General features: G+C 39.6%; 1 protein-coding gene across 2 annotated transcripts in view; it reads right to left on the reverse strand.

The window, feature by feature from the left end:
• The window catches only part of FGD6 (FYVE, RhoGEF and PH domain containing 6), a 72,474-nt gene that overhangs the window by 17,607 nt on the left and 34,414 nt on the right, over positions 1–20,453 (reverse strand). For both annotated transcript variants that reach the window (XM_039358123.1, XM_039358122.1), the window contains exons 6-11: positions 14,792–14,943; positions 13,841–13,997; positions 12,957–13,044; positions 4,159–4,209; positions 2,106–2,164; positions 1,308–1,379 (exon numbers count right to left, since the gene is read on the reverse strand). In XM_039358123.1, coding sequence (XP_039214057.1) covers positions 1,308–1,379; positions 2,106–2,164; positions 4,159–4,209; positions 12,957–13,044; positions 13,841–13,997; positions 14,792–14,943 — 579 coding nt within the window. The remainder of the gene's footprint in view (positions 1–1,307; positions 1,380–2,105; positions 2,165–4,158; positions 4,210–12,956; positions 13,045–13,840; positions 13,998–14,791; positions 14,944–20,453) is intronic.

Consider the following 20,453-nt stretch of genomic DNA (forward strand, 5'->3'; position numbering starts at 1 on the left):
CATGACTTATTTTTTTAAAAATATTGAATTTTGTGAATAATTTACTCTGTCATTTTCTTCTCTAGAAAACAAAAGGAGTCAAGTTTAGGAAAAGCATTAGACATTGGGTGCAGAAGAAAGGAAGTTGTTTGGACCCTTGATGAGGAAGTTGCAGGAAAATTCTATTGATTTAGCTTTCATGTGGGAATAGAAAGGTAGCCACTTACTTTTGCTTGCAGTATTTTAGGGAGCTTATGCATGGGCTCCTGTGATTGGAAACTTTGGGACTACTACATGGAGCCCTATTTGAAAATTGTTACCTATTCTATCAAATCTTTGATTGTGTTGACAATGGCTCCACCCAACCTTTTTTTAGAATTTTTGAAGATTCTTTAAAAAGCTGTTCCAAGATCAATGAAAAAGCCTGTGCTTTCAGAGCAATATTGGTATCTTTGAATGTATTTTGGATCTGGATTTTTGAAGTGGAGGGCCTTACTGTCTGTATAACCCCCCCCAAAGGGAACTGTAGTAGACACAACAGGTGTCTCTTATAGCAACAGTATAAATAGCCACAGAGGTACATTCTCTGATGGGAGAGGGCAGTCCTATGATGGCTTTCCTGCAAGGAGATCAGACCTTGAGGATCTCAAGAGTTCCTTCAGGCTCCTTGTGCAACACAGAATGTTTCTGTAGGAGATACTATTGCATTTTCTGGTGGAAAAAAATACCGCTTTTGTCCTCGATCCACCTTCAGTCTCTCTTAGCAGTTACATCTTAGAGCCGGGTCACTGAGAGTATGTGTATGACCCTTCTAGCAAGTAAAGAAGGCCACAGAAGACCTTAAAAAATAGGCAAAGTTTATGGGACTGGTAAGCAATTTTTCCATGGGAGGAGAGGAATACAGAAGCTAGAAAAAGACAAGGCTGAGTCAGTCTATATAGACCTCCATGGAGCACTAACAAGCACTATGAAACAGTAGACCAGGGGTAGTCAGCCTTGGCTCTTTTATGACTCGTGGACTTCAACTCCCAGAATTCCTGAGCCAGCTAAGCTGGCTCAGGAATTCTGGGAATTGAAGTCCACGAGTCATAAAAGAGCCAAGGTTGACTACCCCTGCAGTAGACTGTACTTGTGACATCATACTTTGCTTTGTCTTGTCTCTTGTAATGGTAGTACCTCTCTTACTTTTCAAAAGGAACAAAAGTTAACATCCCAGCTAGAGATGAATAATTATAGAGGTTTTTTTTTCCTTTCAGAGCTGTTAACCTGCAAAGGGAGTGAAGGGAAAGACTTCAATCTATAGTTTTGAGATACCTAAATGAACTTACCCTCCCAGGCTGCACAATCTCATGATGACCAGTTAACCTGTATTGTATTTGCATGAGCTTCTGAAAATTATCCTAGAAGGTGAAAGTAGAAATGTTACTGTATAGTTTTCAACATCTTTTGTTATTTTATTTTTGTTCACTACTGTATTCTTTTATTTATGAACTGCCCAGAGTTGTTGGGAGTTCAGCATTTAATAATAATCCAAAATAACTCACATGATATAGATGTCAGAAATTGCTCACATGCAATCAGCTAATAATATCCTTTCAACCTTACCATTCCTTTTTGCAACAACTGGAGATAGCACATTTTTTAAACATGATAATATCTATAATATTATATATATTTAATAATATCTACAAAATATATTCTATCTTTTTAAACAATTCTTGTGGCTATACGTATTAAAAATACAATGCAACCATAGCATATTTTAAGAACTTTAAAAAATACTAATTTAAACATTCATAATTTATTTTAATTTTAATGTGATTTTATACATTTATATGTATGTTTATGGTTTTGTTTTAATGTTATAAGCCGCCTAGAGTTGCTTTGCAGCAAGACTGGTGGCAAACAAAATTAATCAATAAATAAACAGCAATGCTTACATATATTTCAGTGGCTTAAATATGTTTCAGTAGAAATAAATTATCAACAGCATATTAAAATATGATATTTCATTTGTATAACTTTGAACTTTGTGACAAAGCTATAATTCAAATTTATTATAGCAAAAAATGGTACCTGCCATTTTAAAATTTTATCTATATTTTCACAACTGGAACACCACTTACCCCCTGTTTCATAATGTCATTTGCATGATTGGCCACTTCTATGACAACAGCAAGAGCATCTTAAAAAAAAGATAGAATTATTCTCATATATTCTATATTTCTTTATTATGTATTCAATATCTACATTCTAACTCTCCTATATGGGCACTCCGTGAAATGTATCGGAAAGAGATTATTCTAACTGGAAGAAATTTCCTTACAGAAAATTGGTACCCTTTTTATTAAGACATAATAAGCTTGTTAAGGACCTCTAAACCTATCAAGAAAACCTTAGTGTCGGTAGCTCATGAACTTAATTACTGCAGAATGGTATATCCGTGGCCGTCTATGAAAATGATTCAAAGGTGACAAATGGTAGAAAATCGGTAACCAGACTACTAACAAGGGAAGTCAGATTTGGCAGAATATCACCCACATAGAGTTGCTGAACCCATTACAAATTAACTTCTAGGCCCAATTAAAATACTGGGTTTTAAATCTGAATGCATATGGCAATGCCTGATGCAGCTGGAGCCTGCCCATCATGTAGGACTTCCAGAGTGTATCTGCTCAAGATTTCATCCAGGCATGCAATAAAACGGAAGCAGTATCAGAAAAGGGGTTTCTCAATGGATTGCCCTATACAATGCAGCATACTGCGCCCAAGGGTGCACTTGGCCCTCCTTAGGCTTTCTTAACCTAAGCGGTGCTAGGAGGCAGTTGGTTCTTTCACTGTAATCTGGAATTTAATTGTATTAAGTGAGACTGCTGGATTGCCTTATGCTGTTTTATATAGTATTTTATATCTACCAAAAATCTTAGCATTGGACGGTATAATTTTAGAAAGAATAAAATGAAATATTTAATAAATATATTTCAGCAAATGTTTTTAGCTTGCCCTGGAGACCTATGAATTTCTCTAAATACCTGCAGTTACAATCAGTATAAAACCAGCTATATGCTTAAGTTCAAACACTACATATATGGAAACACTTAGGTGTTCTCTTCCAGAGTTTATTTAAATCATTTAAACTCCTTACACATCTGGGAGGATACCAAGCTGGGCACAGCATTTCTCTGCTATTCATTATGGAGCCCAGTCATTTTCAAACATGAAAATCTAGAAAATCAAACTCCTTGAAAGAATAGTAGAGAGAGCCTGTCTTTAAGTGAAGTCTAAGGCAAGGGTCCGAAACCCCAGATCCGTGGACCGGTCCTGGTCCGTGACATGCCAGCAATTGGGCTGCACAAACAAGCAAAACCCCATCTGCAGGATATAGGCAGCACACAAAACCACGCCCCCTCCTGTCCACGGAAAAACCCCTCTCCACATAACCGATCCCCAGTGCCGAAAGGATTGGGGACCTCTGGTCTCAGGCATTTCTTTAGAATCCTTTTTAGACTGTGCACAACCCAAAAAGTTATCTTTTCTCCCCTCTTATGTTATACCACAATCCAATGATAGCATCATGTTAGAAGGGAAAGTTCCAAACTCTTACTTTGGTTGCCCAAAGGGATACAGAAATCTTCCCAGCTGCTTGACAAAAATTAAACCATCTATTTATATAGCTTTAGGATTTCTTTTAGGATTGCTTTCTAGGCAATTACCAGAACACCTTTTTCAACTAAAAGCAAAGTTTATTTGTTTTGGAAACTCTGCAGTGAGTTATACTGATAAACCTATTCCTGATCTCAGAAGATTTCACATTCCTTGATTCTGCAAAGATTTTTATTTCAGTAAGTAGTAATTGTATGAAAAGCTAAACACAAACACAGGCTTGTGTTGTTGTTGTTGTTTTTTAAAAAAAAGAATAGATGAAATGGATGCAAAAATGACCTCTCTTTTATGGAAAAGGTATTTTAATTGTAGAATAAGCCTTTATTTACAAAATGGATTTCAATTCCAAACAGCTACATAAAAGAGGAAGTCAATACCCAAGAACAGGACACACCATACAGAGCTTAGGATCCCATCCCTTTCCATGATTATATTATTAGCCAAATATCATATATTACAATACATAAAAAAGTGGATTTCCCCATTCAGTTAACCGCCAACTAATAAATTAATTACCCTGAGTATCTTTGAAGTCAGCTGAATCTTCTAAAAGGTTCTTTAGATAATCTGCAAGGGGAACAGAATGATGTTATTATCAAAACCAGCCATGGGATCAATAAAAATTATTGACCTGAAGTCCAAATTCTGAAGAAAAGTTTTGTACAAGCTAAACCATACAATATTAAGGATTTTAAATATTTAAGGGTTCTGACAAATTGAGATACAAAATAGTGGCATATTGTATACGAGGAACATTTCTCTTTTTGCTATGAGGGAATCAGAAGCCTTTAGCTTCAAGGGAGAAAGAAATTACTGAAAATTCTAACTGCAGACTTTTATCATGGTGTTCAGTGAGGCTTTTCCACTAATAAATTGGACTTAAACAATTGTTTTCAATACTGATAAAACTACAGTTTCCTGTGATCTTAGTAATTATTTTGGTCTTGGCCACCAGGTGGCTGAGTTGAATACAAAATAATTCTAGCCCTCAAATCTCTGAAAACCGGAAACCCCCTGATTTTAAAGCCCTTGCATTCACTCAAGAAAATTGCAGAAAAAAAAGGAAGGGAAGAAAGGGAAGGGAAGGGAAGGGAAGGGGAGAGAGAGAGAGAGAGAAGGAAGGAAAGGAAGGAAGGAAGGAAGGAAGGAAAGGAAAGGAAGGAAGGAAGGAAGGAAGGAAGGAAGGAAGGAAGGAAGGAAGGAAGGAAGGAGTATATGCATCTCAGTGTGCTGGTTCAAGAGTGTGGGGGTAGATCATTTAATGAATTGATCTAATTTTCTGAAATGCTTTTCACCCATTTCACTTTGTTGCTAAAACAAAATCAAAACAAAAAATATGATGGGCTAGTTTACAATTACAATACCTTACCATTACTTGGAATTGGAATTGGAATTGAGCTAAGTGCTTAGAATGGCATTTTTATCTAAATGGTAAGACACTCAAGAAGACTCTGACAAACGACTGAAACTGATACGTTTTTTATTTTTATGTAATAGATTTATGCCCAAACTTACTTTCTCTCTTTCTGCCTGAATATCTCTGCATATCTCTCATACAGAAATATTTATTATTTCCTTAAGGTTTCTTTAAAATTCACATATATATATTATATATATATATAATATTCAACATCCATCTTCTGAATCCATCTTAACATAATTCTTTTTTCCACATAAAGATTTTTTTCTACATTCAGGTTTAGCATGACAAAGGTATTAGGGGGAAAAGCCACCTTTTTATTTCTACAGAAACTCGGCATTTTTGGAATATTTATCTCAAGTATTTGAACTTCTAATTAATGCAAAAGTTAAGGAATATACAACAGTGCTATTCTGGCAAACAAGTATTATCAAAAAGAGGATGTTGCAAGTAATAATAGTCCACAGAAAGAAGAGGAAGAGCAGAAGGATATGAGTAAACGGAAGGAAGGGAAATAAATGATCCTTTTGAGTCAGAAAAGACCCGGAGGAACATTTTGCTTCTCTATTAAAGTAGTTCTACTGGAACTTTTCTATCACAGATTAATCTGAGCCAGAACTGTTCTAGAACCAGTTGTCCTTTTCTATAGAACAAGGAGCCCTGGAATATATAAAAGTATACAATTGCTTCCAAAGTATATACTGTACTAGGTCCGTGGTGGTGAACCTATGGCATGTGTGCCACAGGTGGCATGCAGAGCCTTCCCTGTGGGCATGCACGCCATTGCCCCAGTCCAAGGCCTTAAGTCCCATCCCATGAGCAACCTGCATCAAAATCTCCCCAGCAAGTGGCTTTTTAAGCTGGGTTTTATAAAACCTTTTTGCTTTAGGCCTCTGCCGCCATGTGCAAAAAAAGAGGTTCAATCAATCAATCAATTTCAACTTCTGGCGGGGGAAAAAAGATCTCGCAAAGTTGGAATTGATTGATTGAGCTTTATTTTTAGTCCCACACAACGGTGGAGGAAGTGATGCATCATAGCTGGAAAGAAGGTGCCGCCTGGGGGTGGGGGAAGCAGCAGGAGCAGGGCACTCCATGCGACGGATGGGGTGGGGCCTGTGCATAGGTTAGAGAAGCAACGTGGCGGCGCTAGCATAGTGGTAGACCAGTTGCTTCCCTCCCCCTGCCAGACACCTGCCAAAGACGCGCAGGGTAAGATTACCAGGCCTGCCCCCACCCAGATGCTCTCGCCTACCCCAAGCGTTTTTTTTACTAACCTACCTTTCAGCTGCATTCTGTTTCTCCGTTTGCTTCTCAGCCTTCACCGCATGTTTGTGGGACTATCGGTAAAAAACAAAAGTTCCATCAGACTTTCTAACTTCTCACGAGATCTCATGAGAAGTTAGAAAGTCTGATGGAACTTTTTTTTTACTTTTTTTTTTACCGATAGTCCCACAAACATGCGGCAAAGGCTGAGAAGCAAACGGAGAAACAGAATGCAGCTGAAAGGCAGGTTAGTAAAAAATACGCTTGGGGGAGGTGAGGGCATCTGGGCGGGGGCAGGAGCAGCAACCTTACCCTGCATGGTGGCGGGAGGATGGGGCATGTGCCCTTCCCATGCCAGCCCCTGTAACCCTGGGGCGGCTATGCTAGGTGGCGGTGGGCAGGACGTTGAGGTGGGGGCTGGCAGGCCGACCAAAGCAGCAGGTGGAGCACCAGAGGCTGGGGGAGTGAGGGTGCTGAAGCGTGCAAGGAAACAAAGGAAAGTTTTTTGGGGGAAAAAAAGGTCAATCAATCAATTCCAAATTCTCGATCTTTCACGAGAAGTTGGAATTGATTGATTGACCTTTTCCCCCCCCAAAAAAACCCCTTCCTTGTTTCCTTGCACGCGGCGGCGGTGGATAGTGAAAGAGAAATGGCACAGGACTGGGAGTCATAATGCCGCGGAACAAGCCAGTAAGGAATTGGTATACCGGATCCCCCCTCCCCTACTCTGCCTGCTGCTGAAGGGCTGGCTTGGTATTCGCAGCAGGCTGTGGAGCTTCAGAATGTACCTGACCCCCACAGGTATCCCTCCCCACAAGCAACATCGAGGTAGCCACACCCACCCCAGCCACACCCACTGTCTGCCATGACCACTGCAGCCATGCCCACCCAATGGTCACACCCACCCACTGGGCCACGCCCATCCGGCACCCGATGATAAATAAGTGGGGTTTTTGTTGCAGTTTGGGCACTAGGTCTCTAAAAGTTTTGCCATCACTGTACTAGGTGAAACCTGTAACATACCTAGCCTGTTCATGTGAGATTAGAAGGGAAATTTGCTAATTTAATGCATAATTAGCTTGAGCTCACATGCTATAAATCAGGGTGTCAAACTGCCAGCCCACAGGCCAGATGCATCATAGCAAAACCGTGCCCACCCTATTGCCAGCAATGGCAAAAAAGTCACTGTACGTTGCAACACGTCACGTGATGTTGCGAGTTTGACACCCCGGCTATAAAAGTTGTATCACATCTTACTTAAAATACTACTATTTCTACCACTACATTCCATTAGAAAATGGCATATGCAAAGGGGAACAAATCATTAAGTTTTTTCTTCAGCTGGAGGACCCATGAAGCAGGGTTAATATAAGCTGATGCAGTTGAACAATTATATAATATGTAAATTGTACATTGTGCAGCTATTTTTTTCAGTTTGACTTGTCCAACATGTAAGTTGTTAAGCAGAGTAAAAGAGCTGTCTGCCAAAGGAGGGCAGACAGCTCCTCTACATGTGGGAAGGGAACTTCTGCATTGGGCTGGAGAAAGGAAGCTCAAATCCCAAAGATCCAAGTTTAACTTCCCTGGCCTATCCCAGATCTTCTCCTCCCCTCCATTTGCAAAATAGGGCTGCTGTGTTGTGCTGGAGAAAGAAAGATGGATCCTCAGGATCCAAGCTCCCTTTCTCTGGCCAAGCCTGTTGGTTCACCTCCCCTCTATATGCAGAAGGGAATAATTGTGCTGGAATGGAGAAAGGGAACATGGATCTTCATGATCCAAGTTCCCTTTCTCTGGCATACTCCAGAAGTTCACTTCTATTTCATTAACTACCTGCAATTAATTCTCAAAATGTAACAAAAAGCAAAACACATAGCAGTCCCCAACCTTTGTGGCTAGTAGCCTGGCTGGGGAGGGAAGAGGGGAAGTGGGCCATGCAAGCAGTGGGCTGGCGCACACAGCTCCATTCAGCAAGAAAGAAAAGAAGCTTTTGGGGTGCAATCTTGACTTCTTCAGGCTTCTCCATATCAAAACTTTTGCAAAGGGACGTAAGCCTGAAGCAGCGTGAGATCGCTCCCTGAAGCCTTTTGTGCATTTGGAAAAGCTGTTGGCACAGAGAATAGAAGCCAAGTGGGGCTGCGAGCGCTGGTGCCTGCCACTCATGTGAAAGAGGCTGTGCGCATATGTGCACTGGCCCATCACTCATGCAGTCCAGTTGTGAATAGGCCACAGCCCAGTAATGGGCTGCAGCCCACAGATTGGGGACCCTTGCTCTATATCATATGAATAGAGCTATATTAGTTTATGTTGGCACTAAATCTGGTAGCACCTTTTCCAAATATCATGGTCATTTCTTTTAAAAAAATCCAGACTTAACAATTTCACGATCCAAATCAAATGGATTATTTTGTCCTAATCAGAGACTATTCCACTATACTACAATTCTTTTTTAAATACCAAGGCTCATTTTCTCTTGTAAATAGTTTCAGCTACAGCAGTGGTTCTCAACCTGTGGGTCAGGACCCCATTTGGGGTCGAATGACCAATTCACAGGGGTCGCCAAACAACGCAGTCCGCCATTCCCCCCCCCTTTTTCCTTAGCTGTGCTACTCCCTTTTATTCTATTGGCTTTTGAAAGCCAATAGAATAGACTCTCTTGAATAGAGTCTAATTCTACTGGCTTTCAAAAGCCAATAGGAATTGTCCAGGCTGTCTCTGCCCTGCTGAGCCCGCCAAAAGTCCCATTCTGTAAATGGTGCTGCAAGTCGTCTGCAGCGAAGGCGAGCTGTCTGGAAGTTTCCACCCCTCCCTGCAACTACTAAAAATGTAAGTAAAAGAGGGCCAGGGGTGGGAGGTGGGAGGCCAGTGGGCGCAGGGAGAGTTGCTGGTGCGTGTGGGGCCCAGCAGGTGCCTTACCTCCCTTGGGTTGGGCCAGCTGGTGGCCCAGCCGGTGGTCGGCCTGCTCCGTCTCTGCCGCTTGCCAGCTACGCCTCGGTCAGTGCAGGGGGTGGCATCACGCACACGCAGTGCTCCCGGGCAGGGAAAGTCCTTGACTTACGACCGGTTGGATAGTCCTCGACTTACGACTGGTCGTTTAGTCCTCGACTTACGACTGGTTGGGGTCGCGGCATTAAAAAGGTTGAGAACCACTGAGCTACAGGAACTATATCTCCTATTTTCTTTGAGAGAATAGTAACTGGAAAGTTCAGGACTGTAACAATGGTACTGGAATTACTGAGCCACTGAATGTAGGCCACAATAATTCATCCAGCTGAATCTATTAAGTTTCACTGACTTCCCTCTAAAGAGAGCTAAAGTAACTGGAAGCATTTCATGGTTCTATTTTAAAACCCCAGGCAAACAAAGGCTTTCCTTTTGATCTAGGAACTAGTTACAGGGATTATGCATTGTCCACCATAAAATGTTACTCATATCAAATAATGGAAGCAAAGACATGTGTATATTTGCACATGTAGCTTGTATGTTTTTAGAGATTTATAAAAGGGACAATATTTCCTTAGAACAAGCATATTTCATATTTAGCAATTCAGGTACACAAATCCAAGAAAGTAGACAAATCACTTGTTTGTTCATATGTAAATGATTAAATAGAGACTAACAGAATTATCATTTAGACTACACAATCAAGTAAATAATGAGATGAAAGAACTTTTATCAATCAATAAAGACAACTTGCTACATTACTTTCTTTCATATTTCACCAGAAGTTTCAAACTTTTCCCAAAACTATAGTACGAACAACAATACCAGAACCAACATTTATATCTCCTGATCTCCCACCTGCACTAACCTACTACCGGGGGGAGAGGGTGAGGAAACCTGAATAGCATGGAATTCATTAACTAAGCAAAAATACCATTCTCTGCACCTTTGGCAACAGAAGCAACATTTCTACAACAAATCTGTAAAAATAAAAAATAAGTTTCATTTCATTAAAAACAAAATTTTTGCCTCTCACTGATCACAAAAGAGAGTTTCAACCGATTCCCACAATTCAAAATATTGAAAACAAAACAACCTTCCCCTCCAAATTACTCTTTTCCATGTCAGTGGTGTACAAAAATAATATCCAGGTTATTATTCAAGTTCTATTTCTTTTCATTTTTTTATTGAAAGCATCAACTCTGAACTTTTGTTTAAATAATTTTAAAATACAGTTATTAATTCTAATCACAACTATTAGTCAGAGAAAGATTTACTGCATGTATAAAAATGGTTAGCCATTATGTAGCAGTGGACATCAAAGTAATCTATTAGGTGGACAGGAGGATCTAGAGCAGTGGTTCTTAACCTTCCTAATGCTGCGACCCTTTAATACAGTTCCTCATGTTGTGGTGACCCCCAACCCCCCCATCCAGCTGGCCGGGGAGGGGGAACAGGATGGCCGCTCCGCCCAGCCTGGTTGGAGAAGCGCCATTTCTCTCCCTCTTTCTCTCTTTCTCTTTCTCTTTCCTCTCTCTCTTTCTCTCTTTCCTCTCTTTTCTCTCTTTCCTCTTTCTCTTTCCTCCCTCTTTCTCTTTCTCTTTCCTCTCTCTTTCCTCTCTTTCTTTCGCTTTCCTCTCTCTCTTCTCTTTCTCTTTCCTCTCTCTCTCCCTCTTTCCTCTCTTTCCCTCTTTCCTCTTTTTCTCTTTCCCGTTTCTCCTTCCTCGCTTCCTCTTTCCTCTTTTTTTCTCTTTCTCCTTCCTCTTTCTTTCTCTCTTTCTCTGTTTCCTTCCTTTCTCTTTCTCTCTTTCTCTTTCTCTCTCTTTCTTTCTCTTTTCCTGTTTCTCTCTCTTTCCTCTCTCTCTTTCTCTTTCTCTCTCTTAAGGCAGCATCGTCGGGGGTCCCCGCTGCTCCCGGCCTGGCCTCCACCGCGTCCTCAGTCAAACGGGCGGGGAAGGGGAGCAGGACGGGAGGCAGTGGCTTCTTTCTCTCGAGAATGGGGGGCTTGGGACACACAGGAGTTCCGCGTGCTGGGCAGCAGCTGCCTCTTTTGCCCCAAGCAGATACAGGCCGGGCAACGGCAACGAGAGCGGGAGCGGCCACCTCTGCCAGTTGCGCAGCCTGGCGTGTTTCTCTGCACGGTTGGAAGCTTCAGTCGGGCGCCAGGCCTCGCCAGTGTGGGGGCTCAGTTCAGTTGCCGTGAGCGGTGGCAAGTCACGGGGGTCTGCAAGTCCTCGGCCCCCAGCAAGGAGAGACCACGGGTGAGAGGCTGAAGTGGCCCGCAACGGGGAGGAGCCAAAGCTTCCTGGATGCCCCGATCAGAGGGGGCAACCTTCCTGCCTGGCCTGGCTGAGGGTTCTCCCGGGCTGCTTGAGAGGTGCCACCGGGACCTTCAGAAGAGCCGCCCGGCCGCCCCTTGGCGCTCCCTCCCGCCGCTGCCCCTGCGTCAAACTTGCCGCGCTCCGGCCTCGCCTCCCCGCCGTTTCCGGGCTGGCCTCAGTTTTCTGCCTTGCGAAACCTTGCCTAGCCCCTTTTCCCAAAGCCAGTAGCGGGCCAGCCTTTCCATTGAGAGGCCGCCGGGGGAGGGAGTGCTGCAGGGAGAGTCAGGCGAGAAGGGTCCGTGCTCGGCAGCAACACGGAGGGAGGCCACAGCCTGTCGCTTCGGAGGGCTGCAGCTCAGTGGCGGGGCTGGCCTGTGCTGTGCTTTCCGCTTCCCCACGAACTCTGCCCCCCAAACCCGGGGCAGAAAGGTTGGAGCCTCGGAAAGCTGGGAGGCCGCTGGAGGTGTTGTTGACAACTGCGAGCATCAGTGGGTGTGTTGGTTCTGTTGTGGGTGTGAGGCAGAGGCGCTCCGGAGTGTTTGTATGTGTGTGTGGGGGGCAGTTTGGGCTCAGCAGGCATGTAAACAACTCATTAGTTTGAAATCACGTTCGTTGCTCCTGCTGCTCTGTTTTGAAGGCAAGAAGTGATTCCTGCAGAGTGAAAGGCAGGTTTTATCATGAAAATCCGCAATTCTATAGCTGAAGGCCCTGGCCGCGCTTCTCCCAGGGGGTGGGGCACCCGGGCGCAGGGCCAATCAGGAGCCCTGCAGGAGGTAAGTCCGCCTGAGAGAGAGAAGGGAAGTGAAAGTGCCTCTCTGTCTCTCTCTGCAAATGGCAGAGAAGGCCATGCAGAAACGGATGCGGAGCGGTGTCTCGGTTCATAAGACCATCGGAAATATGTGTTTTCCGATGGTCTTAGGCAACCCCTGTGAAAGGGTCATTTGACCCCCAAAAGGGTCGCGACCCACAGATTGAGAACCGCTGATCTAGAGCACCTTTAAAACTTCATCAATGGGACATGAATGGTTCAGTCACTGTAATCCCATAATTCGGCTCTGAAGGAAACTGAAATAGCAATATTTGAAGATGAAGTGTTTTACAGAATAAAAACACACCAGAAATGGCTTATGCAAAAGAATGATCATAGACTGGAAGTTCCCACTTTTGTTACATAATTTTCTATTATTGCTTACCCAATTGTTACACATGCAAAATTTACTCATTAAAATAAAGAACAAAGTGATATTTTAAAACATTTAATTTAGAAAAATAATCTAATGGCCTTTATGAAATACTGCTATCTCTCTATTATACACATACACACACCCACACCCACACAAATATTTTTATCTTGTAAAGTTTAGCCTTACCTGTTAAAAGAAGCCTGTATTGAGGGATCCTCTGAACTGGCTTCAGCAAATAGTGTTTGAGTGCCAAGTTAGCACAGCGGGGACTCATCTGAAAAATAAAATTCTAGAATTTTCACACCAACTAACTTCATTTAAAGCAACCTACTTTAAAATTTGCAAAGTGAGTTGATCTGAATCAAATTAAACAGCTATCATCCTTGTCGCTATATGCTGATTTTTATATCACCAGAGGACTAAAGTAGGCTGGCTTCACTTTAGAAATGTCCTCTAACAATAAATGGCATATCACTTTGCTATGACTGTAAAAGCTTCACTGTTTTGTCTTTGCCCATTCCTGAATGAACCAAATAATTCATCCATGCTAGACAGATACCCAACTGTAAAACACCGAAGAAAATGGATATTTTTCTCCCTAGTGAAGCTGAGGCATTATGCCTTCATACAGAGTCATATTCAAATATACAAAGATAGATTCATAGATTCATGTTCAAATATACAAAGAAACTAAACATGGAGGTTTAGAGCTTTAAATGTGGTGCTTTAAATGTGCACTTTGGCAAAAGATTTCATCTGAAGTGAGAAATGATTTTACCAAAAGCCTTGGCTTATGCTAACATTTATTAACAAGGTGATGGGATTTTCTGATCATATTATATGAATCAAAGCTATCATGGATCTTATAAGCATCTTTTTAAAACAGTAATATTTTGATAATTAACCCCTTAACATATATGCAATCTAACCCTCACAAAACCTTCATTTATATGTATATTATATTTGAAAAGAAATAAATGCATTTATATCCTGAACTTACATAAAACTGTCCTTAAACCCAGAATCAGTAGAGAAAGTGGAAGCCAACATATTTAAAAAGATTAAATTACCTCAAATTCTCGAACAACAGCAGCAAACCCAGGGTTCTTTTTACAATGTTCATCAAGGAGGGTTATATTCCTATCAAATTCTTTTATATATGTTGAATACATCTTTAAGTAAGGCCCCTTTTTCACAAATATATCAGCAATTCTCTGATGGTCAATCCTAGAATTCAACACAGCAAACAATTAGAATTTGCAGCTGAAGAATGTAGTACAGGTAGTCCTCAACATATGATCACAGTTGAGACCAGAATTTCCATTAATTAATCAAGACAGCTGTTAAGTGAGCCACACCAAATTTTATGACGTTTTTGCTATGACTGTTAAGTGAATCACATAGTCATTAAGTAAATTTGACTTCCCCACTTACCGACTTTGCATGTCAGAAGTTGGCAGGGAAGGTTGCAAATGGTGATCAAATGATTCCAGGATGCTGCAGCCATTCTAAACATATGCCAGTTGCCAAGTGCCCAAATTTTGATTACCTGATTGGAGATGCTGTGATGGTTGTTACTGGTATTGGTGAGTACTTTTTTCAATGCAGTTGTAACTTTGTATGGTCATTAAATGAATGATTGTAAGTCAAGGACTGTGTGTGTGGGGGGGGGGTATTTTCTTTCTACCCCTTTCTGTCCTTATATATTCTGTAACCAGAGGTCAAGGAATCTCAAAAGAGGCCACATTGAGATCTAGGTATTCATAGTTAGTTTTCTTTGAAACTTTAGTCCAGTCGTTGTAATTAGCTCAGAACAAAAGGGGATTTACTTTCAACATATTCCAGAATATATTTCAAGTAGCTACCTAAATTGAAAGGGCTTGTGTAACTAAATTTAGGCTTTTGGCAATCACTTTATTCTTTACCCTAAAGGTTATTGGAAGTCTGGTACTCAAGATAGACATTCTATTAATCTCCATGACAAGCAAAAGGTACAGAAAGAATGAGAAAGAAAATGTTACCAATGAGAAAGGCGTTCTTCTAGTTCTCTCAGGAGGTCCCGATTAAGCTCATACAGCTGAGGTAGATAGTACAAGATCTGATTCAGGATCTTATCTTCAATTACTGGCTTTCCAAACTGCCTAGAAGCATGTGCCACTGAATCCCGAAAATCCTATTACAGGGCAAGTGAGAAACATATACACATACTTTGAGAAACCAGCCTCCAAACAACAATGCAGGTTACATGATTTCTTTTGTAAAGACATAGATTATCCATTTATCCAAATTTCTAGGATCAGATAAGCAATCCAAGGTAAAACAGACTTTGGAAAGGAAGACAAGCTCAAACAAGCCTGAACAAAATATAGATTCAGTCTCTTGGAAAGTTTGCTTTGAAAAGACATGACTAAATCTATAAACCATGTCTCTGACTTGGTAAACTCCTATCTTATTTACACCACTTTAACTCTCATTGTTTCCTGCAAAGAAAGCAGGAAATTGTAGTTTGGCAGGAAAAATTATCTTCTTCTTCTATGGAACACCTTTGGAACACCTTTTCCAAAAAGTTGTTAGGGAGAGGGTTTATAATATACTATGGATATGTCCTTGAATTGTTTGATTCATTTATAAAATTAGAACACAATTTTATAGGACTGATGTGATAAGGAATATATGAATTATAGCACTGATTATTAGTTCTATCCTACTGGTGGATTATTTCTTCCAAAACGTTCTCAGGAAAGTATAATAAAAGTAGGTTGCTATCAATCAGGCTGAAATTTTGAGATACCTTGGTTTGTCCAAGACTGCAGGTTTCAGAAGAATTATATAACAAGTAGCAGCTGTAACATACATAACTCCTGATGCTCCATATTAGAATTGTGCAAGGCCCATTCAGTTTAAGAACTAGACTATTGGTTTTGTTCTTTTTAAAAAAAAAAGATCAATCCAGTGGCCAGTAATTTCTGATCCTAGAGCATATACCAGAAAAACTGACCCCCACTTTCCCACTCTAGAACACTAGAACAGGACCACAAAGAGTTATGTCACTCATGCCCTTATCATCTCCTGATTGGATTACTGTAACATGCTCTACATGGGGGTACCCTTAAAGAGTATTTGGAAGCTACAACTGGTACAGAATGCAGAAGTGTGGACAGTTCTGGAGGCCCCTTGGATGGCACATGTGACACAGTATGAGTTGTACTGACTGTCAGTTTGCTTCCAGCTTCAATTCAAGGTGTTAATTGTCTTTAAAGCCCTTTATGGAATGGGTCCAGGAAATCTGAGGAATTACCTTATTCTGATGGATTAGCCCACCCCACTCATTCCAGTAGAAAGGACCTAATTCAGATCCCATTGGCCAAAGAACTTTGGTTGGCAGAGTTCAGGAAAAGAACTTTTTCTGTGGTGGCCCCATGCCCTCTGGAATATTCTCCCATCAGAGGTCCACCCTGTCAGGGTTCTGATAGATGAAACCCATCAAAAGAACTTCAAAAAAATAATTCTTCCTTAAAGAACATTTTATTCAGGAAACAAGGTATCGGCACTACATAGTTGAATCCAAAACTAAATTCCCTTCCCCCAGATACAAAGTAACAAATTGCAATTCCCACCCCAATAAGCAGTCATAAACCACATTCTCCAATTAGCCTGAAACGTGGGCTTTCTCTCCAGCTCCTCAGCCCGCCAAACCGTTATCAGTTCATCCTTGAATTCCCGCAGAGCAGCGTTATTATTATGGCCAGCTGAGTTCAAGCATTCATCCCAACCCCCCTTCCACCTGATTTCTAAATAGAAGAAAAAGCATGTTAAAACAAAGGGAAATGGCTGCAATTTTCATTGGTTGTCAAAGTGGGAACATGCAATGTTTACAGTGTTGACACAGCCCACACTCCTCACCTTCCAGAAAAGCCTGATAACTTGGCTCTGCCATTTGGCCTGGATCCCTGACAGAGATTTGCTACACTGGGCGTGGCTGACTAGAGAAGAACTCCACCTCCAGGCCATCCATCATCTTGATTTTAGCTTTTCTATTCAATCTTTTCTGTTCATTTTTTTCTAATTTTAATTGTTTTCTAGTATTTTTAACCTTTTATTATATTGTAAGCCATCCAGAGTCACTGTGTCAGTGAAATGGCAGCATAAAAATTTAATAAATAAATATGCATTATTCAAAGCTTTACTCCACTTTTTTTTTGTCTAAAATGCTGCTGTTTGTACTATTCTGGACTCTATACATTTTACCCGTAGTTCTTTTAACTGCCAAATATTGCACTAGATGTGAATTAGGGAAATATCTAGTGTAAAATGATGACATGTTGTGTCCTGTATATAGACATGTTATTTGAAAGACCTGCTGGTAGTTCCTGTAGCTGTGCTTCTGATCTAATTATTAGACTAGGGTCAATTGGTTTTCACAGATACTAAAACAGCAACATCGTAGTTGAGATTCTCTTGTCAGTTGGCTTGGTACTTGGAACTGACTCCCACTTGAATATCATTTGGAGTTAGGTCATTTAAATTATTAAAAGTGCAGCTATTAATTTGAATATATAGATGTTATATTAGTATAGTATCTGTCACGGATTTTATTTTATATCACAAGGTTATGATTTACTGTAATGTGTTACAATATTGTTGTTTTATATTGTGTTTATATTTTTCTTACTTATAAACATATGATGAATAAAATTACTACTGTTGCTATTTTATGGAGAAAAAAATCTATTTACATATATGATCACTCTGAGTTGAAAATTAACTAGATGGCACAAAATCAATCAATCCTGCTATTATTGTTTTTATGCAGATCTCCTAGCAAAATAGCTACATTACTATACAGAGTAGATGTGATAGGAGCTATGTTTTATAAAATGTTTAGTTCTGCTATGTTTAAATTGCATAGTATGCTCTCCTGATTATATCTGACTAAATTACACATTAATCTATATTTATTATTAAAATGCATATATCACTTGTACAGTATTCTATCACAATTAGTAAAACATACCATCTACAAACCAGCTCTGATTCTTATGCAAATCTAAATACAAATCTAAATACATGCCCCACATCTGCCAACTTGAAATGAAATTTCACTGCTTGTGCTTTTGCTTCCTTCTCATTACGACTTCCATATCCCCTAAACAATTCAACATCTATACATTGGAGAATCAGAATAATCAAATCAGAATAGATGTGTTCCATGTGTTCATAACTGCATGCTTTTCCAATGCAAATAAGGTACAGCAATTATATAAACAGATGCACAGCTGTTTGAAACATTGGCTTGTGCACAATTTAAAAAAACAGTGCATCAGAGGAATGATATTAGTAGGCTTTTCCACTTTTTTTTAGTTTATTGTAACCTCTTTTAACACTGCATGACCTAAAACTGAAATGGGAGGGATGCCTCTTGTACATTAAATTCCAAGATAAAACAGATGGCTTAAGCCATATGGAAATAAAGTGTTTTCATATCATGAGAGCCACCTGGCAACTAACCTCTTGCATCCTTAGGGTTTATGATCTTCACGTACAAAGAAATAAGCCAAATAACTGCTATTGCTAATAGAACCCATATGGAACTCAATATCATAAGCAAAATTTCCTAATATTAACAGGAATGCTAGAGGAAAAATGCTGGGAATGTATGCATTTTCCATTTATTATACCCCATTCTTGAATATACTTATGCTTCAATCTTGAATACACCTATTCATGAACATGGATCAATCAAAGACAACACTGAGATGTAGCTCTTTTTGGCTCCAATCCCACAATAATTATTCCTCCTTTCCACTTAGCCTCTCAAAGAAAAAAAACCTGATGTATACTTCCACAAATGCTCCAGTTAAGAAAAAGGAGGGGGAAAAACCCGAGTGCTCAAAATTATATCTCAGCATCTGTTGATTCACTGACACAAATATTAATAGATATATAATCTTGTGCTATACAAGATTAGAAGAGAAATAGCTTTTCAGAACGACAGATAAAAAGCAATCATAAATTCTTCAGTATATGAAATCCAAATTCATTCTCATACAAATAAAATGACACAGAAAAAATGCAAGAAGTTATTTTACTATATTGTTATGCTTAGCAAAACTATAATATTGAATTATAATGCTTCTCAACTTTAAAATGCAGCTGTTAAATACACAATAATTCATTATTACATAGTGAAATATGCAACCCTTTGTGTTAAATAAATGAATCTTTTTGATGGTCATTTTTTTTGCTAACACTAGAATATTTATTGCTACTCTCAAATATAGTTATTCATACACTGAAGCTGTATTTGTGCTGTTCATCAGCATACACACATTCTGCTGTATGTTGTAATCTGAGTTTGGAACAATTTCAAAAATGACTTATAATGCTCTGACGACCTCCTAAATTTAGTTCCTGTAGCACTCAGTAAACTCTATTTCTGTAACACTGAAACAACACTGAAAAATAATGGACAATATTAAAACAAGATATTTGTATCAGAGTACTTTTCGTGAAAGGAAATCTTAAATGTTCTTCTTTGAAATTATTAAAGCACTCGGGTTCACTGCCTTATCATACTAATTTCTAATATGCAGATTACCACTTCAATATTATATGCAGATATCATTGTACATTCATTGCACATACTTATGTACATTGTACATATCATTGTATAATGATTGTTAAAATACATTGTACATTGTGCATTCATGTCCATTGCCTAGGTTTGTTGTATGTTGTATGCTATCCAGAATTTGGGCAGCTTTTTAAATTTGTTAGATAAATTAAGCACTGAATTTATCTGACATATTTATCATATGTTCCTCACCCATATACTTGCCATGCTGCCTAGATAATAGCCATTAGGGGAATTAACAAGCATGAAGTGGTTTCCAAAGAAATCCCTTTTTAACCAGTGTCTTTTTGCCCAAATTCTAAATTTTCATTTGTATTTGCTGCTTGAGAATCAAACATTTTGCCAGATTTTCCAATGCAGCTAAAATTATATATCTAAAGAAGAATAGTAAGTAATTTATAGGATGGCAGAATAAGAAAGGTAAAGGACTTTTTAAAAAGTGCTATCTGAAAATTCAAAACATCTTTTTAAAAAAGAACTGTGTAGAGCTCTCACTTTGGAATGTACATTTTTAATAGTATGTTCTGTAAAGCTCTAAGTTCCTCATCCATCAGTTTTAATAATGATCATACAATGAAGTTTAATTTCTTGCACAAACAAAAAGTTAGATTAAGCTCTTTAAATATGCATCCAACTTCATGCTTTTAGCCTTACTGCTCAAAATGTAAAGAAATATAGGAGGTTAAAATCTTTGCTTTAAATTTTGTGGAGATTTGTTGGATTTCACAGGTGACAGGCTACAAAATTAAGAAATTCTGAACTATCAAGCAGCCTTGGCCTCTGAACTTTGATTGCCAAAGGAAAAGAAAATCCCAACAGTCAACTTTAAATGTAGGTGCCTAGCAAGTCAAGCTCACATACTTTTGGTAATACTCAAATAAGCTGGGGGGGGGGAGTTACTTAAAAGCTTAGTTAAAATAATACAACCAGATTATTCAAGTCTTATTGTAGATTTCTCCATCACTAGTTTAACTGGGGTTTTAAACACATGCAAATAAAGCCTAAACATTCTAAGAATGAAATAAATAACAAGATATCATTTTACTATT

This window comes from Crotalus tigris, unplaced genomic scaffold, assembly GCF_016545835.1.
Source record: "Crotalus tigris isolate CLP2741 ecotype Arizona unplaced genomic scaffold, ASM1654583v1 scf7180000019004.2909048, whole genome shotgun sequence".
Lineage (NCBI taxonomy): Eukaryota > Metazoa > Chordata > Lepidosauria > Squamata > Viperidae > Crotalus > Crotalus tigris.